The 25,876-nt window shown below is 42.9% G+C and overlaps 3 protein-coding genes across 7 annotated transcripts; 1 reads left to right on the forward strand and 2 right to left on the reverse strand.

The window, feature by feature from the left end:
* The first annotated feature begins 2,830 nt into the window (after positions 1-2,830).
* LOC136753657 (macrophage mannose receptor 1) lies at positions 2,831-10,210 on the forward strand. The gene is made up of 6 exons (XM_066709952.1): positions 2,831-3,155; positions 3,891-4,220; positions 7,869-8,207; positions 8,851-9,192; positions 9,382-9,426; positions 10,091-10,210. Exons 1-5 carry the CDS (start codon positions 3,074-3,076, stop codon positions 9,396-9,398), a joined length of 1,110 nt encoding a protein of 369 aa, XP_066566049.1. The 5' UTR covers positions 2,831-3,073; the 3' UTR covers positions 9,399-9,426; positions 10,091-10,210.
* Positions 9,544-18,552, reverse strand: wdr13 (WD repeat domain 13). 5 transcript variants are annotated; one of them, XM_066709950.1, is made up of 11 exons: positions 18,365-18,505; positions 17,039-17,126; positions 16,178-16,409; positions 15,220-15,329; positions 14,918-15,048; positions 13,955-14,262; positions 12,999-13,179; positions 12,446-12,587; positions 11,982-12,100; positions 11,515-11,735; positions 9,544-11,375 (listed from the first exon to the last, which is right to left on the reverse strand). In XM_066709950.1, the coding sequence occupies exons 2-10, from the start codon at positions 17,077-17,079 to the stop codon at positions 11,551-11,553; spliced, it is 1,449 nt and encodes a 482-aa protein (XP_066566047.1). In that variant the 5' UTR covers positions 17,080-17,126; positions 18,365-18,505; the 3' UTR covers positions 9,544-11,375; positions 11,515-11,550. The 5 variants fall into 5 exon arrangements, with proteins under 5 accessions (XP_066566047.1, XP_066566044.1, XP_066566043.1 ...); XM_066709947.1 differs by lacking the exon at positions 9,544-11,375 and having other exon boundaries at positions 11,408-11,735; positions 18,395-18,523; XM_066709946.1 differs by lacking the exon at positions 9,544-11,375 and having other exon boundaries at positions 11,408-11,735.
* A 1,633-nt stretch (positions 18,553-20,185) lies between these two features.
* Positions 20,186-25,241, reverse strand: LOC136753659 (organic solute transporter subunit alpha). The gene is made up of 8 exons (XM_066709955.1): positions 24,805-25,241; positions 24,314-24,450; positions 23,653-23,804; positions 23,316-23,389; positions 22,965-23,120; positions 22,587-22,698; positions 21,880-22,132; positions 20,186-21,525 (listed from the first exon to the last, which is right to left on the reverse strand). Exons 2-8 carry the CDS (start codon positions 24,378-24,380, stop codon positions 21,041-21,043), a joined length of 1,299 nt encoding a protein of 432 aa, XP_066566052.1. The 5' UTR covers positions 24,381-24,450; positions 24,805-25,241; the 3' UTR covers positions 20,186-21,040.
* Positions 25,242-25,876: the final 635 nt, after the last annotated feature.

The following is a 25,876-nucleotide window of genomic DNA, read 5'->3' on the forward strand; positions in this document are numbered from 1 at the left end:
CTCCGATGCCTGTTCAGATTCTTACTGGAGTGTCCACCTCAATAACTACACACAAGACACTCACATTTAAAAAAACATTTTTTAAATTTATATATTTTTAAAATGTATAAATAGCCCAGTGACAAACATCTGCACAGCCACATTGGTGCTAGATGATTATTCGTTCTCAAAGCTGTCCCCTAGCCTTACACCTGGTCAATTTCCCTTTTAACAGAGCTGTGATTTGCATGTTGTTCACAGAAAATGTAGCTTTTCCTTGCAGTGCTGTACAGAATCGCAACAGGAGAGGAACAGAGAGACTGAGACAAAGTTTGGATAGGAGAAAGACACTTCACTGAGAAGGTAGGGACCTTCCTTTCTCTGTACAAATCCGCAACAGGTTGGGAAATTCCTTCCATGTCTATAGAAGTCTTTCAGGATGCAGGCAATATAAGTGATTTGTATGCAGGGTGTCCTTGTGACATCATAAAATATGGTATATTGCATACAGCCCAAACTGAATACATTATACACACTTCTTCAGAGAATCGAAATTATATTTGCCAATAATTTTGTTGTTGTTGTTTCCTAAACCTTATATCTATATTTTTCTTGGGCTAATGTCCAGGTTTTGTGGAACAGTCCAGTGCTTTATAATGAAATAATAAGCTGAAGTTGAAATAATAATCTAACTAACACACAACGTTGTGGCAACGTAAATTATGTTGCTAAAATGTTGTGGCAACGTTGTGTGTTAGCAGGGAACTCAGCCCATGTAAAGCCATGTAAGTGGAAGAAAACATATGAAAATAGTAGGCACTTCTTTACTTTAGAGGGTTAATGGGTACTGGGAATAAACTCAGCAATTGAAGACACAAGAAGCTGTTTAACAAGGATGAGCAAAATTTCATTAAACCAGATTTAAGGAACAAAACATACAGAAGAGAATTGACTTGACAACAGAACTTCTAGAAGGCTCTGGTATTGTTGTGAATCCATCATATGTACAAATGTCACTTTTGAAATCAGGACAGAAGAATGGTTGCCGCCTGAACAGTTCTGTGAAGACAGAGAACAAAACCAAAAGGGTAAAACATGCTCAGGAATTTAGGCTCAAGGTGCTCTAGACATAGGAGTCAAAGTTTCACATTAGATCATCTAATTGAAGAAAGTCTGTGAGATGACACACAAGGAAATTGTATGAACTTCCTTGCTTGCATCCAACATTTAAGCATTAAGGATGTTAAGTTCAAGAATGTTTGTGTACATATTTGATGGGTGTTGGAAATGTCACAGTACATTGATGGTATAGTGAGGTACTAACTAACTCTTGGTATTGATGGTATAGTGGTAGAGTCATTTTAATCTACAAGAGTTGTTTGCCAGATCTGACAGCAACATTGTGCTCCAAAACTGTGAGTTGCTGGAGGTCTTCTTCGCATGATCTCAGGATTATTGAAGAGGTATGGCAATATCTGGACAAAAGAAAACTAATTCTTATAGTATATAATTGTTTGAAAGTGTCCCTAGGAGAATGTTAGTGTATTTGAAGGAAAGGAGTGGGGTTATTAATGAAGGATTATTTTGCATTGATTTGGTTATTTGAATACAATTTGCTTGTTACACAAAGGTTTATTTGCATTGGCACAATGTCTTTTGTGTTGCAATAGAAATAAAAAACTAAAAAAACACTGCAACTTGGGAGCACTGAAGGACGCAGCCTATGACTGTCGAGCGTGAGGTTACACTCCAAGCTTTGCTGACCTTGACAAGTGCAGCAGTGCACACATGAGAATGAATATGTAAATGAAACCAGTCTAACACTGACCCTACTAGAACAACACTACTGAGCCTAATATGGCCAATAAAAGTTTCCAATCGAGAGGAGGCCATTCGACCCATCGTGCTTGTTTGGTGTCCATTAATAACTAAGTGATCCAAGGATCCTATCCAGTCTAATTTTTAATGTTCCAAAATGGTCGAGAAGCAATGACAAGGAAGGCCATACGAAAAAATACCTAGTTAACATAAAATGTATTAATTGACTGAGTAAATGAACCATTAAGCCATTGCTGAATTCAATTTTTTCTGGGACTTTCTGCTTTCTAATCTCTACTGCAATATAGTTCAAAATTAAAACAAGAAATTATATGGTACAAAGAATGGCTTGTTTTAATTTTGAACTATATTGCAGTAGAGATTAGAAAGCAGAAAGTCCCAGAAAAAATGGAATTCAGCAATGGCTTGAGGTGACTTTAAACAGCTATATTACATCTTACTGGAAAGCAAGCTTTTCAGTGGGAGTAGTTGGGCTTTTTGACTGTTAAAGTTTGAATCTGCAAGTTTGAAGTCTCGTAAAGTGTCGATGGCCATTGTCACAAGACAGATAGATTAGTGGAACATAAAAACCTAGCAATCGAGGACTTCAGTGCTCTTTATTGTAGCATCTTGTATACATCGCTGATGAAACACTGCTCTGTTCTCCCATAGTGCCTGTCACTATGGTAAAGATGGGACTGGACATCCTTCTGCTTGCCGGTGAGTGTTTATTTTGGAGTTTGGATTTAAATAAACATGCCAAGAATGAGAGACTGCTCAGACCAGACTTTGTGTTACTACCTGATCTAATGGTGTATTATTGAAAACAATGTGTTCATATTATAAATATTCACAACCTTTAGATATACATTTAACTATGAGACAGATATAGGTTCTCTTGATGCATTCAACATTGAGTCAATATTTTCTGTTTGATTGGTATGCATAGAAAAACACCTGCCTTTTCTAGCTAAATCAGTTTTTGTTACACTTCTCTGACTGTTTGGATGGTGGTTTCTCAGGCCTGTGTACAGTCACATCTGGCATCCTTAGAGAATTTCTTGTGGACACTCCACACACATGGCAAGAAGCTCTCGACAATTGCAAGAAGGACTTCACTGACCTGTCCGCCATCCAGAACCCAGATCAACACGGCCCTATCATAGACAAATTAGCCCATAAGTCTTATAATGAAGCCTGGATTGGGCTGAGGAGGTCCACCAACTGGGCATGGTCAACTGGAGAGCCGGTCAATCAATTTCACTGGAGAAAAGTTATGTTTTGTGCTACAATTAATGGTGATGGATCCTGGACAGATGAAATATGTTCTACGAGTTTTAACTTTATGTGTTACAGAGGTAAGGAGAGGGAATGTTTATCAATCAATTTTCTCAGTCTTAGGAGAAAAGCAATAGATTTTATTTTTGCCTTTTTTTTTTCATTGCATAACAAAAGAGACAACAAATTCTTCCAAAAAGCAAAGGAACATTCAATTTGGTAAAAATTAAGTTTGAATTAATATTGTAAACACTTGACTGCCACCCCATTCACTTCTATAGACTTAACTAATCACAGAAGGACACTTTTTTTGTTTTGACTTTCAAATACAGCTACATGTATCTTTACAGTATAGGTCCGATGAGCCAGAAATGTGCCTCAGAAAACCAAGGAGTGACCCCCCTCCGCCTCTGTGTAACTAGGCCTTTCATATAGTGTATTCATGTATTTTATGTCAATTTTGTAAAATGTCATAAATGCTGTACAATTTAAAACATTGAACAATATAGGTTGGACACATAATAAAATGAAGTAAATAAAAAGAGAAGGAAAGGAAGAAGGGGTGAGCAATACTGGATAACACAATCTGAGTGAATACGCATACTTTTAGCTGACTCACACACCAATAAATCATAAAAGGAAAATGCAGCAGTACTATAGTACACTACAGCCGTTTTATATTGAATAACAGTGTAAACCTGGTTAAGATCAAGGTGACAGGCACAGGGAAAGCCAGCCTGAAAATGTATAAATATCCTCACACAAACACTGTATCTTGAATTATTGTTAAGATAACTTGGTTTGTTTGCTTTCAGACAACCAAGGCACCACAGAATACATCCTGTATACAAACTCGTTAAAGTGGAAAGACGCCGAAACATACTGCAAAAGTAGACATTCAGAACTGGTCACGATAAAGAGCCAGGCGGAGAACCAGGTAGTGAAACAGAAAGCAAACGGGAAGAAAATCTGGATCGGACTCTTCAACGATCCCTGGCTGTGGGCAGACGGAGCCAATTCTACGTATCGGCAGTGGGGCGGCAGTGACCCGGACAACGCGAATGGGGCTCAAGGCTGCGCGGTACTCACACCTGGCATGGCCGATACGGGCTGCACGCAGAGCTGGATCTTCTTCTGCTGTAGTGGTGAGTCCGGCTCTACAAATAGCTCGGAAACAATGCTGTGCGAGTGTGCAATACACTTTCTGAACTCTATAAGAAAGACTGCATTGAAATGATTATGATAACAACGGTATTTTATACAAATCATTTCGGTTGTGCATTGAGCCAATTAACCGAAGGTGACGAAGGCAAGTCCCGTGAATGACGTTTATGCCGCAGTGTTGCAGCGGTTCATTAGGCTCAGTATCCAAAGACCTACTGGTTAGCCGCCCCGTCATTAAAACACACTTACAGTAGCACTCGGGGACAATAGGTCTGCAACACCTAATCGATAACGTCGATTATTGAGATCTACGAAAATTGTAATGTAATTCATGGTCGGTTATTTGGGTCTACCTGGGCGCAGCTACAAAAAAATGAAAAATAAACCTTGAGAGATGGCGGAGGCTGCAGCTACGCGCCGAAGGTGTAGGCGCACTTCGCACCGAATTCACACCGAATTCACACTGAACACAGCCCGCTGCGACATGACGCAGAGCACCGGGGAGACGCACCAGCGCCGCAAGGCTGTTCTTCTTCATCCTCTTCATCCGACACGTCATTTGTAGTCCGTCAAGGACAGGGCAAATTGGATCCGTTAAAACCGTACAATGTACTCAGCTTTTCAGTTTCTTGAACTGGTGCGTCTGGCAAGCTACATTCCTCAACTACATTATTATACATTGCATTTACTAACGCACTCTCTATACCTCACGCAAGTCAGAACAGACAGCAAAGACAGGCCATCCAGCAGTGCAGTACATGAAAACGAGCGGCTAGGTTAGCCAGTAAAGGGAAGCAAGCAATAACAATGCTGAAATTATTTTAAAACTTGTAACTAACAAGAGATCCTTAACTTAAAAAAGGGGGACTTGAAAGACATTTCTTTAAACTACCTGTGCAGGGCGCACTCGGAGCCTCTGGAAGTGCGTTGCACAGCGGCGGTGCATTGTTACAGCAGGCTCGGACTATACGATCAAACTAGTGGTGGCACAGATATTGAATTCAAAATATAAACAGATCCTAACAGGAAAACGTTTGAGTTTGCAACGGTGCTGCCGTGTGAGCGTGTGTTCACACGGGTACGGGTGGCGTGCCTCACCTGGCAGGTGTAGATACAACAGTTTCCGATCATACAAAACTTCCCACCCCCTCTATTAGGTTTTTACGCAATACTGAGCATGCGTATTTTAAACCACGAAAACTCATATATGCAAACTTATATATATTATATATTAAACGAATGCTTACAGTGCGAAACAGAAGAGTTTGTTTTCTAGTGCAAATTTTCTTTTCATACTTTTGACAAGTTGGTCCTTAATAGCACGTCAAACAGTTAAATACATTTTACAGCGGTTCACGGGTGATGCATTTAATAAGTTATTCATATTATATTATTCATATCACTGTACTATTCCATGCAGTGATATGTGGACTTTAAATAAAATACAGAAATTACAAAAATCGATCATATATTTATTTGTAAATAACGGATTTAAAAAAAAAACAGCAAGCACTATGTTGCATAATACAGCATCAGAATTTATAGAAATGTGGCCAATGTAAAACAACCTTTAATCTATTAAATTAACGATAGTGATGCATTTAAATCTAGAAAATAATGTGGATGATTTGAATTAAACACGTTCACACTGTATTACATACAATAAGATGTTCTATGTCATTGCATGTATTACTGTACTTTATTAAATAAAAGGGAGGCAGGGGTGCGTTATTTAAATTAATTATTATGGCTACAGACAGGCATGTGGAAAGTATGGGTAGATTATGTAATGTATTAATACTACAGGTCACATTGTACGCGTACATTCATATTTGCATTGACAAAACCTCAACAAATATCACTCTTTTACACATCATATACACGTCACATATAACTTTAAATTGTAGAGTATTAAAAACAAACCCGTTAAATAAATAATCTAACATCAATGTGTATTCGTTTTACAAATACAAATAGTTTAATATCTTATTTAATAATCAACATCCACCATATCGCTGGGAAATAATTACTCTACTTCAAACGTAAGCGCAGTTTCCTCCCATTAGTCTAATATATTCCCGGAGTTTTCGAGGTCAATTCGCAGTGGCCGCTGGGAAATAGTTTGCTCATATGAGTTTTCTTGTTTAAAAATGCGCATGCTCAGCACTGCGTAGAGAGCGACGGAACCGGAAAGGGGGGTGGGAAGTTTTGTATGGCCGGAAACATTGTATCCTACACCGGCACCTCGCCGGTGCTCTGACAAGCTTCCCTATCTGAGCTTCCCTATCAGGATGAGCTGCCCGGTGTCTGAAAACAATGGGCTACCGGTTGGAATGAGCTGCCCCGACCTGTCAGTCAGAAAGGACCTGTATGAACAGGCCACCAGCTTTTTTTCAACACTCATACTGTATTGGATGCCTTCAAAACCTAAGTAGCTCATCCTGTCATCTATGCGTAAATAGCAAATTATTCACTATGTGAAATAACACGGGCAAAATCATTTTAAATGTACATAATCATTACCAGCAGATTCATGGTCGTGTTCACTGCGCACGCGTACTTTCGCTAGGCAGCTCATTGTGACAAGTAGCTGAGTTTGTCAGAACACCTGTCAGTCACCCTGGATATGGGCGCCAATCAATAAATAATAATAACAACGCCGGCACTCACCCCCCCCCCCCAGGGACCGCACTTTGCTAGCTGCCCTCCCCAGTACGAATTGCCCCTTTTTGGTTTGAGCCATAGCCCCGCCGCGAGGCAACATAGTTGCATTTGTTTTTCATTTGAGGATTAAATATGATCCATTTATTATGTGCCACTAATTTTTTTTTTTTGAGTGTGCCCCTAAATTGAAAAATGTAGGGCCACAGTGCTCCTAAGGAAAGAAGTAAGCGTAGAGCTCTGGTGGTTGGACCTGTGGTTTGTACTGCAGATCACCAACCAATCCTTTTGCAGCAAGTGTCAATCGCTTGACAATGTGGCAATGGTAGCAAGGGCAGTGTCTATCCTTTTGCTGGTCAAAGGTTAAATGACTACCACAATGGGTGCGAAATATGACTCTTTAGGCCTCAATTTCCACCGACGGACTTTAAAATTTTTGATTGCTAGTGCCAAGAATGTTTGTCCTTTGTTAACCTAACATTGATGGATTTCTCAGTATGCCATTAAGTGGGTGTTAAATTAGAGAAATGTTAAAAAGCCGAGCATTGCTTTGACTCCAACTTGCACCGTCAGTGAGTGTATATGGGTGTGGTGTGTACTGTCCCTGTCCAGGGGGATATACTGCCCCCGGTCCCATTTGCAGGTAGTCTGACATTTATTACTCAGCGGTGAGCCATTTTCAAGTTTGAACAAACCAGCACATCGTTCAAGCACCCTGCACTCAGTTGTCGCAGCCTTCCCTCAAACCAATGTGATCCTCAGATTTGCATAGTTTAATAAATAATGTTCTTTAAACAAACATTATTTTTACAGTACTTCATATTGTAACACAAATGGAAAAATGAAAAATTGTAGTGGCGGCATGTTTTGCTCAAGGCCAAGCTTTGTAATGTAATTTTCACACTGTGGAGGAAGTAGGTGGAATCCATGATTGTGTTTTGTTGTTGTTGTTGTTGTCTATATTACAGCTAGCACAGAATTGCCCATATCAAAACGATGCAATTTAATTAATACTAAAAAGACGTGGTCTGAAGCTCAGGCATACTGTAGAGGGATGAGCAAAGATTTGGCCACTATCTACACTGATCAAGACAGGATAGATTTACTTCAGCTGAAGAATGGTTTACCAGACAATGACTATCCCTGGATTGGGATATATCACAGCAAGGAGAAGTGGCAGTGGACCACAGGAGAAACTCTTAACTACTCCAACTGGGCAATTGCCAATGACTGTGCAACGATTGGTGCCGATGGGTACTGGCATGACAAGAACTGTGGAGAGAAGGCCCCTTTCATATGTTCTGCAGGTATGGACCACTTAACATTGATTTCTGAACTCTTAATTTTTTCCAGAGCTGTACAGTTGCTTACGCATCACGTGTTGCATGCATTGGCCATTGTGTATTTGTACATACTGCCAATTCGAGCACGGTGGCCTTCTTGCTATCAGAGTTGACCCTTATCTAGGCAATGATTAAAGCACATTGCAGACGCCTACATCCATCACCTTCCTGCTTTTCTCAATGACTTCTGCTTAAAAATAGTGGAGACTTGTCGTCACCAAAACCTCAATTGGTCATTTACGGATTTGTTGCAGTGGGTCAAAGTTTTAAATGAATGCCGAAACGCCTAGAGGATCATCTTATAAAATTCCAATCAAGTCAATTCAATTTGTATTGATCCACCCATAATCCTTTGTTTTTTCTTTTATACCCGAACAACCTGAATTCAGCAAACTGTAAAATCACAGGTAAACTAGTTGGCAACAGGGCCTGCTGTCCTGACCAAAAGATAGGGTTTAATCTGATCTCCAAGCAGTGGCCTCTTCAATCAAACTGCTTTGCATCAGCTGGCCTCTGATCCATTTATAACAACCTCATATTAATCAGCCAGGGCTTCCTGAAGTTGCATATTGCCTTCCTGACCTTGTTCTCTTCTAATACCCTTCAGACATGAGAAATGTCACATTGGTGCAGGAGAACAAGACCTGGGATGAAGCTTTGCAGCACTGTAGATCTGAATACACAGACCTCACCAGCATCGTCTCCAAGAAGGAGGCCAGGCTCACTGCCTTGGTAGCGGAAAATGCCCAGTCGTCCCACGTGTGGCTGGGCCTGAGGCAGAGCATTCTGGGTAACTGGTTCTGGGTGAACAGGGAACCCCTGACTTTTCAAAACTGGAGCCTCGGTCAGACGCCCCAGTGTCCCAGACTCTGTGCGGCCATTTCTACAGCAGATCACGTTTGGACCCCCATATCCTGTGACCAGAAACTCAACTTCATCTGCTACACAGGTGCAACTCCTTCAACATATAGATATTGAAAGGTATTTAAGAGGGAGGAGCAGAAATGAAGTGTTAGGACAAATATCACCAGTTTCAGATACTGGTTGTCTGGTTCATTCTACTTGAAATTAAGGCTTTTTTGTCATCAGAATGTAGGAGTTGTTTGTGTTACTTTAGCTCTCCTTCTTTCCTTTATAGACCCCAACCTGGAATGACTTGAAACGGGTTCATATCAACCAATACGTAAGCACGTATAATTATGTTTGCTTGTTTTTAGAGTAAATCTCCCTTTTAGAAAAGTAATATATAACACACACAGACAAAAACACCTTTTGGAATAAACATAAAACAAGTTGTTCATCCTTTCAACATATCCAGTTTTAATTTCAATAAAATTTAAGCATTTTACATTTTCTTCTCAAAGTGAAGCAACAACTTTTTTTTTATTTTTTATGGTAAAACCAAAAATGAAATATAATTCTTAGTTTCATAGGTATCTGAACAAATGTGAAGGGTATGGTACAGTATATGGTAAGGAAATAACTCATACAACGACCCCCTCGAAGCTAATATGCTGTATTGAACTATTTGGTGAATTAAAAAGTAAAACAGGATCCCAGCAACTTAGATTCTTAAAAGAAGCAATGCACACAAGTTAATACAATGATTTGAATGCACCCCTAGCAGAAATCAGTTTATATATTAAGGTATGTATTTTTTAACAATGTGGTTAAAAAAAAAAAAAAAAAAACCTTTTACCTAGTGTATTTGCATTCCTAACACTGAGGAAAGAATGCTAAATAACTTTTGCATAGACTGGGAGACAGATGTTTTATTTCTAAATGGAAATAATAGTTTTTGTGTTTTCCAAATCTAAAAGCAAATCTTTATTTGCATTTTTTCACAGGCAACAATGACAACTAGTTCACTACACCACTGGAAATGGATGAAAACCCTTCAGCTTGTATCACAGCGCAGCTTGGAATTTACTGACCCTAATTATAATAAATCCCACAATTCAAGTGAACATGGAGGCATTTTGTGTTTTTTATTTGATCATATAATTTGTTAGCTGATGGTTCTGTTATATAGGCCTACACTTTTGGGGGCATCGCACCAAAAGACATTCAGTTGACATTCATAAAGAGATCACATTTTAAACAATAAAAAATACATTCTTACCTTATTCTTATTTGATGTGATCCTGCCATATGTTCTGGACTTCTATACCAGCATGGGCATGCAAATAAAAGCATGTTGTTTTTTTGTTTTGTTTTTTATTCTCATTTTCTTTATTATTATTAACATTAATTGTATTATGTATCTATTTACATACATAAGCATATGTCATGTTTCGACTTCCTTCTCATTTTAACACGGTAAAGCTGGCAAAGTGTGTGTTGCACAGTAAAAATGTGGAACTGCAAACAAAGCGCACAATCGCCATTTTCATGAAAGCACTTTTTACTGCAATACTTTCTCAAGAATTCATATTCCTGTTGTTCTTTGATGGGATATTTTACTGGATTTAAGTCCATAGTCCTTAACAGATTTTTATAGAGGCTGTAGTGACTGCTATTTGCGATTTATGAATCTAGGAAAGCCATTCAGGACAATTCCTTTACAGTCCAATGAAGGTTAATAACATTAGGTTAAAAAAAGACTTGGGTAGATATATGTAAATTATGTACAAATATGTAGCAGACATTAACAAGCAAATGTCTATGTCGATTTGCATACCAAAAAGGTCCATCCAATTATCAGTTTGCCATCCATTCTTTCCATTGTAAAATTACAGAGAAAGGCAGAGGGATTTAAAAACAAATTCACTGCTGGACTTGATAAATTCTCCCCATTGAACCATTCGCCCCCAACATGCCTCTCTCCATACTAACCCCCTTAATAATACCAGCCACAGTTACGGACAGTTTCAAAGGGCAGACTGGGTGCATGTGTGTGCAGTAGCTACAGCTTCCTCATCCTGCTGATAACTGAGCTTGAATAAACATGAGGACACTAAATTTGGGTGTCAAAAAACTACGACATGCATCTGATTTGCATCATATTCTGCACCTCCAGAGCGGTTCTGAACATCACTTACAAACAGACCAAATAAATAAGAATAGTCAAGTCATCTCATTGAGTGTCCTTCAGTGGGAAGGGTTTAAAATCCCCGTGGGCACATGTGCGATCTGGGAACAAAGCACAAGCACAGACGGCAGGCTTTAGTAACGGCATTTAATTATGCAGGTATTAGGCAGCCGTCAGGTCTTTACATGAACAGTAGGCTTTCAGATGGTGGGTTTCCCTATGGCTGTAGCAGTGTCTCACCGGGGGGGAGGACAGGGAGGCAGCGGGAGGCGGGCTTCACTTCTGCTCCCGCCTCCAGATGATGACCATGCCCGTTGTGTCGGAGGACGCCAGCAGGCTCTCGTCGCAGTTGAAGCTGACGTCCAAGACGGGGCTGCTGTGGCCTTGCAGCTTGTTCACAATGGCCTTGGTGTTCCTCTCCACGTCGAAGAAGTACACACACATGTCCTCGCTGCCGGTCACTGAGGGAGAGACGGAGTTGGGGAGAGGGAGAGAAAGCAACCTGTTTAAACTATACTCATGAACTTTAGATATTCTTTCTCAGACAGTGTCGCACCATGACTGGGTTAAATAGTATGGGTACACAAAAGTGTCTACACAAACACGGATCTCATCAATGCACCGCCACGTGGAGCACCTGAGGGAGTGAAAATGCGGCAGTTCCCTTAGTGAAGAGCAGAGGGAAATGGCAGGGAGGTCGGTCTTACCGACACAGGCTCCCTGTCTGAAGGACATCAGGGGGCAGAAGATGCTGTGGATGGGCTGAGAGCCGTGCTGGATGGGGAAGCTCCTCTTCAGCTGCAAGGTACCTTCATTATCGACCACCCTGAAACACACAACATACACACACACACATACCTGATTTCAGTCCACTCATCACCTGTCACCTGTGCATCAGTTTCCATCCAGTGGAACAACAGTGGACCCGATTATATCCCTCCCTTCTCCCAACCTGTATACAATGCTCAGCTGGTTCAGTTCAGCAGAAGACATTCCCCACCACGGATCAAGCGTCTGAAACCCGCTTTCTCTCTCCCTCGACCCTCTCCAGACTGACCCACTGAGCTTCCTCCCACTTATCTCCACCTCTCTCTGCCCAAATCCTGCTCCTCTCCACCCACAGGCTGTCCTGTCAGGTGCCCTCCCTGTACCCTGCTCCCCCCGGGCTCACCTGTAGAGCAGCAGTTTGTTGACGCAAGCGTTGACGAGCAGCGACGGGTCCCTGGCCTCCCGGCTGATCCAGGAGCGAGCCGAGATGCTGGAGATGGAGCTTCCCTCGCTCACGACCAGCCGCTTTGCCTTGGTCAGCTTGCCTGGAGAGAGAGAGAGAGAGAGAGAGAGAGACGCACACAATGCAATTTCAACCACCATTTCAAAACACAATAACAACGCACTTATTTTATATAGTGCCTTTAAAAGCCATAATCTCAAAGCACTTCACAAGACAGGAAATCAAATTATAACAATGGGGAAACATGCACAAAAATACCCATCTAAAAAATGCGAGATTTAAAAGATTTAAAAGGTGGTCGAATCCCTACACATGGAAATCAAATACAGTACAAGATACAGCAGCGCAGTGAAGGAAGTGCCGGACCATATTATGCTCGACTGGGAGATAAGAAACATAAAAACAGATTGAGGCACTTTTATAATACATCTCGTATTATCACACACACGTGCTCGCTCCGGCACAAGCGTTCACTCACACTGCAGGGCCGTACCTGTCGCCATGTCAAAGAGGAAGGAGAAGATGCTGCCCCGATCGTCCCCCGCCCACAGAATCTTCCCCGGGGCGTCGAAGGAGAGAGACAGCACCCTGCCGGTCAGCTTACTGGAGCCTCCTTTCACCTTCTTCCCCGTGGAGATGTTAACCACCTGCAGGACGTGCTTGCTGTTCCCCACCTGAGACCCAGAGAGAGAAGAGAGATCAGAAAGCAACGAAACCGGACCAAAAACAAAGATTCTCATGGCACAGCAGCCGGGGCCAGACCCAGTTTATCGAGTGATATGTCTGTATCGAATGAAAGCAAGACGCTGGCTTTGTCAATGTCCTTTATCTTATATGGGGGTCATTTTCACTGACCGACAGATTGAGTTAAAAATAAGATTACAAAATATGATGCCTTTTGAGGTGACGCTGCCTATTTCTCCTGTTTGTTACCAAGTTACTTGATTTCAAAATAGATAAATACAAATATACATAAAGTCATAACAGCCGGTAGCTCTGGTCCTGCTGAGCCCCAATCTAGCAGGTTTTCTTGCTCACCTCCTAAATTATCAAATTATAAAGACCCTGAATCCCTTACCTCTGATTGGCTAGGCAGACCTTGTGATAAATTCACAAACACGTGAGCAGACTTTCAGGCCCAGAGTCCCCTGAACCCTTGGGAACCCAGCATGACATTTTTAGGTCACACACTTGTAACAGGCTGGAGGCAGGATGGGGGGAAATATATATTATCCCAATTCAGCAGTCCTCAGTATGTCACACAACATGTGAACAACACACTTGCTTCTAGGACCAAGACCTCTTGTGTGTTTGTTGAATTTCGATGATCGTGGATTCGGGGTGATCTACAGGGGCCTCTGCATGACCCAGGCTGGAGAGGCTGCAGGTCAGTGCTCTCTCAGAAGTGGCAGACTCTCCCCAGCAGGGCGCCAGCCCCGGGGCACTCACCACAGTCAGGTTGTTGTTCATGGGCTGGAAGGTGCAGCACAGCAGCTCCGAGGAGTCGGGATCGCACACCTCCCGGATGCAGCGCCCGTCCTCCGTGTTCCAGATTCGCAGGGTGCCGTCCTGAGACGTGGACACGATGACGTCGTTGCTCAGGGACCAGGCGAAGTCCGTGACGGGCTTCTCGTGCCCCCGTAGCGTGACCTTGACGCTGGGCGGCGCCGGGGACAGGGTCATGATGGACAGGGTGCCGTCCAGGGAGCAGCAGGCGAGGAGGTGCTTGTCGTCGTTGGCAAACTGAAGCCTGGGGACTGACGGAGGGGGAGGGAGGGGAAAAGTCATATAAACACCCTGATCTTAAACTGGAGCAACACTGAATTGTTCAGTGATTTCCCCAGCTCTGGTAGGGATGTCAGCACTAAGATAGGGCAACTTGGCATGGCTCCTTACAAGGGTTTTGTAGGTTACAGACAGCATTGTTAGACACATGCTCTGCTCTGATCTTATTTTGTTAGGTCCACTGCACACAATAACCAGACAAAAAGAAACAAACAGTACATCTGCAGACAGTCATTTGAATCCACAGCAAAAAGATCCAGTTACACATGAGACTGAAGTGTGAGAAAGAAAGTCATATAAAATCAACAGCATGACCTTTCACTTTGCTAAATAAAAACAATAAATAAAACCCCTATGACCTTTTACATAGAATTCAATAAGAATGGAATACAATTTGAAATACAGCAGCTTTCCCCCTAGCTCACCTATTCACTTTGATATGTTAGCAAAACCCTGGAGGATAATTTTTTGTGAAAACCATGAGGAAACCTCCTTCATGGTATTTGATCTAATGGCCCCATCAGTTCTTAATTGAAGACATGAGGGGATTGTCCAGTCATGCCATGCTTTGGAGACTGTGCTTTAAGAACAGATGGTCACACAGAGATGGGTGTCGGCCCACTCTACCTGCAGAGTCCACGTGCTGGTCGAAGATGTGGTACATGCCAGCAAAAGCGTAGTTCTCGCTCAGGGTAGTGTCTCCGGCCATGGCACGGCTGGCTTCCGCCACCGAGGTGGGCACCAAGCTGCCAGGGGGCCTGGAGAGAGAGAGAGAAACAGTGTGGATGTGATAGTTTTGCCCAGTCCTTTAGTGAACACAGAATAAGAACAGATGGTTTCACATTAGGGTCAATTTCTCTGCGTTCCTAAATTGATCAAACTGCGGTCAAGTACAGCAGCAAGATCCACGCAGGCTGTGGGAGGAGTACCTCTCGTCGTACACCGCTCTGTTCATCTGAGCCTGCAGTTGGTAGGACCCACGACTGACAGATCTTCGATGGCCTCGGGCGCCTTGTGCCCTGGGGTCCTCCTCAAAATCCTGGGAGGAAGACACAAACAAACACATTGATACTCGACTGAAACACATCTTTCCACTTAAAGGGCAATTTCAGGCTCGTCCCATCTCAGAAGTGTCCCGGCGGCTACGGAGCCATATGCACACCCCAAAACAATTCCACCAAAATGCTTCCACATCTTTACATTTTTTTCTTTTCCACATAATCGTTGGTGACAGACCCCGCATGGTCCCTGAAAAGAATAAGGGCCTTCAGTTTGCAGCATCCTGCTCTCTTGATACTTACCTGCGAAAGCACCCTTATTCAGTGGGTCCTGTGCAGCATCTTTGCTGTTGTTTCTGCTTAGATTGTGGTTTTCAGTGCGGACTAAATATGGCAGCACAGAGCTGATGACAGGGAAAGCGCAGTTCAGGAAAAGGTCAGGAGAAAAAGGTCTTTGAACAATCCAAGCACTACTTCTCAGTGCTTACACGGACTGATGCACAATCTCTGACCACTGAGCGAAGTATGAGCGAGTAGTAATAAATCACCCTCTATGCACTCACAGATTTTATAGGGCCATTTGTAAACTATTTTCTGTGAATATTTAAACTGTAGTTATGTTATAGCAACTGCAATACACATATTACTGACCTTACTCATTACTAAACCCCATATTTTGGAAAATCAGGCCCTCAGACTGTAACCTCCAGTATACTACCTTCTCTGAGATCTCTATATCTAAGCCTGACGATCACAATGAACTCTGACTCTCTCTGTGGATTCCCTCCCAACGATCACAACATGCCATGAACTTTCTCTACAGACTGATCGTCACCCAGTGAAGATGGACTGTGACCTGTGACCCCTCCTCCCTGTCTCTGGGACTGACCTCCATGCGGTCCAACGTGGTGCGGGAGCTGCGCACACTGCTGGCTCGGAAGCTGCTCTGCTCAGACAGGGGCCCGTAGCGCAGGGCTAGCAGCTGGCTGCGCAGTCTCAGGTACTGTCTGCGCAGCCCGGGTTCGAAGCCACACTTGGCATTCTCTCGGAGCAGCTGGCTGCGCCGGCGGATGTACTGCGTGCGGAACTGCGGGAAGGTAGGCGTGCGGTAAGCGTTGTACCTTCAGGGAGAGAGAGGACGGGTGAGCAGAGGCAGGGAGATAGAGTCAAAATATACGTAGGCCTAGTCCTGAAGAGCCCCATTTTAGCTAGTTTGATTGGTTGACATAAAATCACCAATTTCTAAAACATGAGAACACATGTTACTAACTGTTCAATTAAGCAAGTATAGTCACTAATTCAACTGAGAGCAATTGTAAGGTATTTCAATGTTTGTTCCAAATTACCTCCATGTTTACCTGCTGAATTGACCTGAATGAAGTGTCCCCAAGCTTTTTTAAATGTATGATTTAAGGCAGACCCATGTAACACCTCCTGGATCCTGGGCTCTACAGGACCAAGGGTGGAACAAGGGTGGGCATCCCTGATCTAAGTGGAAACAACAGCAGAAGACCTCTCAGAGCACAATGATTGGGATTATCAGTGTCTGGAAGGAACAACCCAGCGTTGTTGTTGGAGCCAATTCCACAGGATCCATCGTGAAACAGCTGGGTTAAATCCTCAGATCAGTATGTTATGTCCTTCGGTTTGGGGATAATAGAGCTGACTCATCTGATGTGGAGCACATTTTGGCACTGATGCTCTGATATTTCTTTCTTACTCTCTAATTATTTATGCATTTATTTATTACCTTGCGTCCACTGCCAAGACTTGTTGCCAAACTGCAGCCATTCCAAAGGATCTCAGTGGTGGAAGGGGCAGGGACCAACGTCAGCTGCCTGAAAAGAAAGGAAAGGAAGCCATTCAGTTTCAATGGACACAATACACGCAAACACACACACATAGTGGATGTCACCAGAAATGAATCTATGTATTGTCATTGTATATTAGAAGTAGTGTATAATACATATGCATGTATATAAAAAATATGAAAATATGAACTATGATAATTTATAATTACTTGGATAAATGTGACATAACATTCTGGTTAATATTATGAATATTACCGATTGCATTACCATTTTAAACAACTGTATCTAGACACAGAGAAAACATTGTTAATGGCTTTGGTTGCTCATTCATTATGCTTTTATTCATGGAATACTATCAAGCCGGTTCCTAAACCATATAGGATACCGTGCACGTCAATAACTGACATAACCCGCCCCTTCGTGCATTAGCTGATCACAAAACTCGGTCGCGCTAGTGCAGTGCGGTTGGTAAAATGGTCTGTCAATCAGGCCGTCCCCAGTTACTTCCTGAATTACGTGACGAGCGATTGGTGGACGATCACGGCAGCCCCACCCCTCGGTCCCGACATCACTACAGCCATTGGTCGATGTGGTTGTCAATTACTTTCGATACCTGACAGCTGCCGCAGAGCCAGGAAATTAATTCTGTGTTGATAATGAACGTCCCCTAAATAAACTATATTTGTTTTAAAGCACTGTGTAATAAGCGCTGAATGGTTGTAATAAGTCAGGGCCACAACTAAATTGAAAATGTCCAGTTTTACAATGCTTATAGGATTGGTGTTGATCACTGACAAACCCATTGCAATTACGTTGCAAATAATGCCAGCTTTCCCGTACATTTAACAGCGAATGACAACATACGCTTATGCAAATGGTCGCCATTTAATAAAGGCATTGATTTTGAAAAGACAATATGTAAATAAATCAATAAATCAATAAATCAATAAATAAAGTCTCCCATTTGGACAAAAGCAGAGCATCTTTCATAACGTAGTCAGATGTCTGGGTCCTTAATACGATGTATGGTGCCCAACATCGATAGATTAATTCATGCATTTTGTTACCTAAATTCGTGCAAAAATAAACGCCGGCTCGCTGATGAAAGTCAAATGCATGCTATGAATGTTTTTTTAGAGAACTGCATTTCCTCCAGAATAAAAGCTACTTACACACCCGCTGTCAGCCCACATACCCAGCGCCATCTGTTTTTATTCTCTCTCTTTCTCTGTCCCTCTCCTACGTGAATTAAAAGAAGACCTTACAATTCACAGCGAGTGCCTCCCGCTCCTCACCATGGCTCTGCGCTGCCCCACCGGCGTGTTTCGGGTGGAAATCCGGACGGTAAGAGCGACACGGAGCAGCTCGACCCGCCTGCTTCCCCAGCCGCTCCCTGGCTCAGCAAGCCCCACAGCGCGGTCATGTGACAGCCGCCCGGCGGACAGGGTGCCGCTGCAGCACGATGACCACACGGGGGAGGAATTCCTGCAAACCTATCATAATAATCATAATAATCATAACAGGCACGCACTATTGGCTTTAAAAGAGTGCATTTCAGTATAATTTATGCATCGTCATCTATGTTGAATTGATCAGGGTGGTTGCTGATTAGGGAGAGTGATCTGCTTCATGCCTGATCTCTATATTAATGGCATGATATCCCAGTAAATCTGTAATAATGACCCAGTCTGGTGGTTTACCCTGTGTGCACTGATACTGTTCTCCTTTGTACATGATTTGTTTAAATTTGAACCTTGTCATACATACATACATACATACATACAACATTTGCTGTACTTTTGTGACAAAACCTAAATAGACATAATACACTCACCTAAAGGATTATTAGGAACACCTGTTCAATTTCTCATTAATGCAATTATCTAACCAACCAATCACATGGCAGTTGCTTCAATGCATTTAGGGGTGTGGTCCTGGTCAAGACAATCTCCTGAACTCCAAACTGAATGTCTGAATGGGAAAGAAAGGTGATTTCAGCAATTTTGAGCGTGGCATGGTTGTTGGTGCCAGACGGGCCGGTCTGAGTATTTCACAATCTGCTCAGTTACTGGCATTTTCACGCACACCCATTTCTAGGGTTTACACAGAATGGTGTGAAAAGGGAAAAACATCCAGTATGCGGCAGTCCTGTGGGCGAAAATGCCTTGTTGATGCTAGAGGTCAGAGGAGAATGGGCCGACTGATTCAAGCTGATAGAAGAGCAACTTTGACTGAAATAACCACTCGTTACAACCGAGGTATGCAGCAAAGCATTTGTGAAGCCACAACACGTACAACCTTGAGGCGGATGGGCTACAACAGCAGAAGACCCCACCGGGTACCACTCATCTCCACTACAAATCGTTAAAAGAGGCTACAATTTGCACAAGCTCACCAAAATTGGACAGTTGAAGACTGGAAAAATGTTGCCTGGTCTGATGAGTCTCGATTTCTGTTGAGACATTCAGATGGTAGAGTCAGAATTTGGCGTAAACAGAATGAGAACATGGATCCATCATGCCTTGTTACCACTGTGCAGGCTGGTGGTGGTGGTGTAATGGTGTGGGGGATGTTTTCTTGGCACACTTTAGGCCCCTTAGTGCCAATTGGGCATCGTTTAAATGCCACGGCCTACCTGAGCATAGTTTCTGACCATGTCCATCCCTTTATGACCACCATGTACCCATCCTCTGATGGCTACTTCCAGCAGGATAATGCACCATGTCACCTTTGAATAATTTCAAATTGGTTTCTTGAACATGACAATGAGTTCACTGTACTAAACTGGCCCCCACAGTCACCAGATCTCAACCCAATAGAGCATCTTTGGGATGTGGTGGAACGGGAGCTTCGTGCCCTGGATGTGCATCCCACAAATCTCCATCAACTGCAAGATGCTATCCTATCAATATGGGCCAACATTTCTAAAGAATGCTTTCAGCACCTTGTTGAATCAATGCCACGTAGAATTAAGGCAGTTCTGAAGGCGAAAGGGGGTCAAACACAGTATTAGTATGGTGTTCCTAATAATCCTTTAGGTGAGTGTATATGCTGTAGTCAGTAAACATAGATAGATAGTTTTAGATCATAAAATCACCTTTATGTCAATAATTTAACAACACAACCCAAATTTAAATTCACATTACATGCATATCACACCTTTATATGAATAAATGTCAATACAAACACCAAGCACTGTTAAAACCACATTCGATGGAATGTATCAGATTAGTGCATAGCTGCTAAAAACAATCAAAACAGAACAAAACACAAAAAACTCCACCCCAAAATATTCTCACAGTTGCAAATACAACTGCCCCTGCTTTACTGAGCAGAACACCTCCTGTATTCCCCAAACCCCCTCAAACATATCCATCTGATGCACTCATTTATAGTAAATGCCAGTCTGATTTGCTTGCTTGGCCTGACCCAGGAGGAAATTAGCCAGCTGTGCTCGATACTTGCTCTTACTAGTACTTTACTCCAAGTATAAATACAGTCGAAGAAAAGGTTACCTTCAACCCCATGAACATTTATTTTAACACCCCAAATAAAAACTGCAATCTAGGCTAGCACAAAACTATGTATTGTAAATGTCCAACATATTTCTGCAGTGGTGGCTTATACTGAGACCTCCAGGCTGGAATTATGGCAAATGGATAGATACTATATAGTTTATATCTATAGTATCTATAGATATATACTCAATCACTTACTTATATTTATATAAAGAGAGAGAGAGTGATAGATAGACAGATAGATATAATTAGTATACATAGTCTATTCCTCTACAATAACCTCAGTGGATATAACTTAAATCAGAACAAGAAGGGTGGAAAATTAAACAGCAATGAATTTCACCTGCTATAAAGTACTAAAGAAACCATTCTGTGTGAAAGAGTTCAAGGGTGACTGTAGAGCAAGCACGTGGATGATCCTGACTACACGACAGTAGCCTCGCTGGTTCTGTTGCAGTTGATTTCTGCTATGACAGTCATGGTGTTTAGCTCCACTGAGTGATTCTCCATTGAATGCTTGGGATTCCTGGTTTCCTCTGGGTTAGTGGGGCTGGCTGGGGCTGGAGGTGCTTGTAGGGTCCGTGCGGGGGTGTGGAGGGGGAAGGGGAAGCGATCCAAGGGGGCGTGCTCAATCCTGCACAAACTGTCCTCACTGTCGCTGTTGTAGCCGTGGTTCCAGGCGCCCCCGGCCCCCCCGCCGCCTGGCCAGGCATCTTCTTTCGTCACAGAGAACCGGCCCCCCAGAGGCCACACATCCTCTGTCTGCACCGCCTTCTCCTTCTGCCGCCCCACTGGTGATGCCCCCGAAGACACGCTTACTTCAGGGCAGGGCTCCACCTTGCGGAATGCGTGGCGTGCGAAGACACCGATGCAGAACATTTCCACAATGACCGTGTAGTGGTAGATCACTGAAGGAGAAGAGGGAGAGGGGTTGAAGCAGGAGAAAATAACAAACACATGAACTTGACTAGTTCCATTTAACACTCATATCCTTTACTGTGTCCAGGTTAGGACACACTGTCATGCAGGACAGTCACACTAAAATTTCAATAATAGTGTTAAACCTACACTCACAGAAGGAAGTATACAGTGCGTCTCGCTTTTGAGGTGAGATGCTCTTGACCAGGTTTGATCCACCTTATACCTGTGTAGGTGCTTTCACACTAACACCAATCAAACAAACAAATCAATCAGGCTGCTAAAAAGTGGGCCATAAAGTGGCTTGGTCTGCTAAGTATGAAAGGGGCTTTAGTGATCCTTACATTGGGATCGCATGAGGTCAGAAAAGGGTGGGGTGCAAGGTATGATTCTGAGGGCTCCCATGGTTTCCAAGATGCTGCTCTGAAGCCCACAGAGGAACAGGACCACGATGATGCAGATGAACTTCACGCGTAGTCCATAGCCAGGCAATGCTTTCTTGGTAGCCTTGTAGAATAGAAGGTAGCCGTAGAAGGAGAGGAAGGTAGACACTCCGATGATAACATTGATGTAGGAGTTGGGATTTACATAGTCGACCTGGTGGGGGTTGGGGGGTAAAAGAGAAAGACATGAAGAAGCCAGTCTGATTTTCCTATGCTTGTCAGCTAAGTTGGCATTTTCTGAACTTGAGTGTATGAAAAAAGACAGGCAGTTTAATTTCCTATGTGAGGGCGGTCACTGTCCATCAGCTTTAATACATTTATATTTGTTATATGATTAGTGAGAAGTTATTACATTTGACTATAAATAGTCCTACAGTGTTGATAGTAGTGGTAATAAAACATGTTCTGTGCAAAATCATTCTGAATACAAAACAAGAAGAGATGTACAATAAATAAATAAAATTCAGACCAAGAGAAGCCTTAGTGAAACAGAGAAGCCACTTGGGATCTGATTTATATTGGTTCAAAGTGGAACAGACAAGCAATAAGAGGCCAGAGAAAAACAGCTGTGCACAAAACTGAACGGCAACTCAACGTACTACACTCACATCTCCGTAGTCATACTGCTCATCGGACCACAGAACCAGTGTGATGAAGAAGAGGATGGTCCGCACTACAGAGAGCTGAAGAACAGCCGCACTCATCCAGGCCAAATTCGACCTGGTGGGGGATGAAAGTTGTAAATCAACAGAAACCCCTTTTTTCTAGCAGTTCAGTATGGGCCCTATGCATGCAACATGGAGGTTCCACTCCAGGCTGTCCCACTACATGATCTCAATAAGACGCTTCCTGGTGGCAACTGACAACTGTCTACAGGTGTGTGGGGTTGGGTGCAGGAGGCAGGGGGCATTACACAGGCAAATTTCCAATGCCAGGACTGGACACCACTGCCATAGAGGGACCTGTCTAAAGGAGTGGCAGTTTACCTGTTGATGGTGATCATAGGTAGACAGCAGCAGCAACAGCAGGGAAAGGGATCCGGAGAAACCTTTTGTCCATCCAATACCTCCAGCATCCTAGCCTTGCCCCCAAAGAAGTCTGTGATGAGACCCATGAACTTGAGCAAAGTAATGGAGTGGTACCTACAGAGAGACAGAGAATCTGAATTAAATAAACCCCTATTCTGGTTAATTGAGTACATATGCTGACTCATTGATGACCTTAGAAGATCCCCTTAATTTCCAATACCGAAATCCCCTGGCACCATGTCTGCAGAGTCTTTTTCAGAAGCAGTTAATATTGAGATGGTGTATGTAGGTAATGTGCTGTTCACTCACAGGGAAGCAAAGAAATTGCAAAGCGATGAGGAACGAGGAACATAGAGAGCGATGATGGACATCATCCCCCACACCTGGCAGAGACGGAGAAATGGGAAGAGAATAGGTATTTGTACTTTGTTTTCCATAGGAAGAAGAAGAATGCATCTATGAAAAAGAAAGAAAGAGAGAAAGGAAGGAAGAAAGAAGGAAAGAAAAAAAAGGAATGCTGAAAAAAGAGAATAAAAGAAAAAAGAAGAAACATGAACAGGGAGACACAAAACAAAAGTAAAAAAATAAGAAATATAGAAAGTGTAAAAGTCAGAGAACATAACAGAAGATGAAGTAACTGCATTACCGGGTACATGCCCATGATCCAGAGATAGAGGTGCCTGCGTCTGGAGGACACCACGTTTCGCAGGAAGAAGCCCATCTCCTCCAGGAACAAGGCCAGCAGGATGAGGGCCATTGCACCGGGCAGCAGGAACAACCACAGCTCCTTCCTAATCACTGTAGTGGGGGGGGGAACAGTCACTTACTCCCTCCGCAGTGTAAGGGAACGGGTGCAGCATTTTATCATTAACAGCGATTAACTGCGGCCTTGGCTGATTCATTCTAACCACTGACCTTCACAAATTTGCAATAAACAAGCCAAGTTTTGATTTGCTCTTAGCCGAAGAATGGGCTAGTTTTGTAAGTGGTTATTTTATTGTTTTGTTATGACTGTGGTGAGTTTCTCCTACACAGAGTTCTGGTCTTGTAGGGTCCCACTTTCTATGTCTGCTGTGGTGAAGGTACTCTGATGAGTGTGTACATCAAAAACATAATAACAAAAGGTAAGTCTACATGAAAACATACAATAATTAAACATGTCAATTGATAGGTTGATTTGATTTAGCAGCTTGGTTTACATATTTCTCTCCCATTCATCAGGGGCTGCCATTGTTTGTGGTTTTCTGCGGCAATGATTTACTTGCAAACCTGTTCTTTACTGTCTTTTTGAGAGCCCTGACCCTGACCTTTGAAGAACTCGGCAGACAAGAGGATCTCTGCTCCCGTCATGTTGCAGTTGTCATTCCGCGTCATCTCCCCGGCTCTCTTGTAGGTCTGCCACAGGACTAGATCGATGCCAGGGAAACTCCAGAGAGAGGGCACGCTGTGTTGAAACAAAAGCAGAGGATCGAAAAGCAGGTCGAGTCCCGTTGATAACAGACACACTGCTTGGAAACTGGAAGTCACTTATGCTGCCGGATGATCTTAACAACAAATCTTTCTTCCTATCACAAACTGAGGAGAACAAATTAATAGTAGACCAAAACGATAATAATACCACCACCATTCTCCCTTCCTACACATCTGCCCCTCCCAGCCTTGCTCTGGTTTCTCAAGGCCATTGCAGGTAATAAATCAGCTGTCGTATCAGTGTGGTCAATAAAAGCTCTGCCCCGTTCTGATAATTTGTTAAACAGCAGCAATGGATGCCATTTCAGTCCTTTGGTGACTTCCTTACCTGTCCCTCTGTTGAACTGGATTGAGACGTTTTTCCTGGATGTTAGGGTTGTAAGACAACCTTGGAGACAGATCTGTCCGTAAGTGATCTGGGGCCGTGCGATGTTCGATCAGTTCCTTCTTTGCTTGTCTGAACGACTCCTCATTCGGTAGTGAGATTAATGATTCACCGGATCTCCAGGTAAGCAGAGGGGGAGTGAGCTAAGTCCATTGTCCCACACCTTGCCTTAAAGGGGAACTTGAAAGATACAATCAGTTGTGGGCATCGGTCTCCATGTTCTTCACAGTTTGTGCTTGGGTTTGGGAATCATGTCAGATTTTAGATGGATCAGATTTGCAATGGACTTGGGAGGGTGTCTGTTCGGGGTTGCATAGATTTAAGGTTGGTTACTTAAGGAAGAATGAAAATAAGATGTAAGCATATTGACTTCATATTTGATTTATGCTGTAACTTAAAATAGTAAAACAAATTAAAATGACATGGACAAAAATATTGGTACACTTAACCTAATATTTTGTTGCACAGCCTTTAGAGGCAATAACTCTCAGGTTTGATGGGTGCCTTTTCACAACTGTGAGTTACAGCTCTTTCCACAGATGTTCAATGGGATTTAGAAGACCACTTCAGAATGGTCCAGTGTTTTCTTCTGATCAATTCTTGGGTGATTTTTGAGGTATGAGACACAGCTTTCTGACACCGCGCTGTAGGTTTCTCTCCAAAATGCTAGTGATAGTATTTTGATTTCATCGTGCCCTGCACAGATTCAAGGCACCCAGTGCCAGAGGCAGCAAAGCAACCCCAAAACATCACTGAGCCTCCTCCGTGTTTCATGTAGGGAAATTGTTCTTTGAAAGCTTCATGTTTTTTCCTGTAAACATGGAGTTTTTTGTGATTAACCAAAAAGCTCTACTTTGTTTTGTCTGTCCAAATGACATTCTCCCAGAAGGACTGTGGCTTGTCCACATGCATTTTGACAAACTCCAGTCGGGATTTTTTGTGTTTCTCTCTTAGAGAGAGGTCTTCTACCATGGAGCCCATTTTCATTCAGACAGTGACGGATGGTGCAACTTGA

This window comes from Amia ocellicauda, chromosome 7 (genome assembly GCF_036373705.1).
Source record: "Amia ocellicauda isolate fAmiCal2 chromosome 7, fAmiCal2.hap1, whole genome shotgun sequence".
NCBI classification, from domain to species: Eukaryota; Metazoa; Chordata; class Actinopteri; order Amiiformes; family Amiidae; genus Amia; species Amia ocellicauda.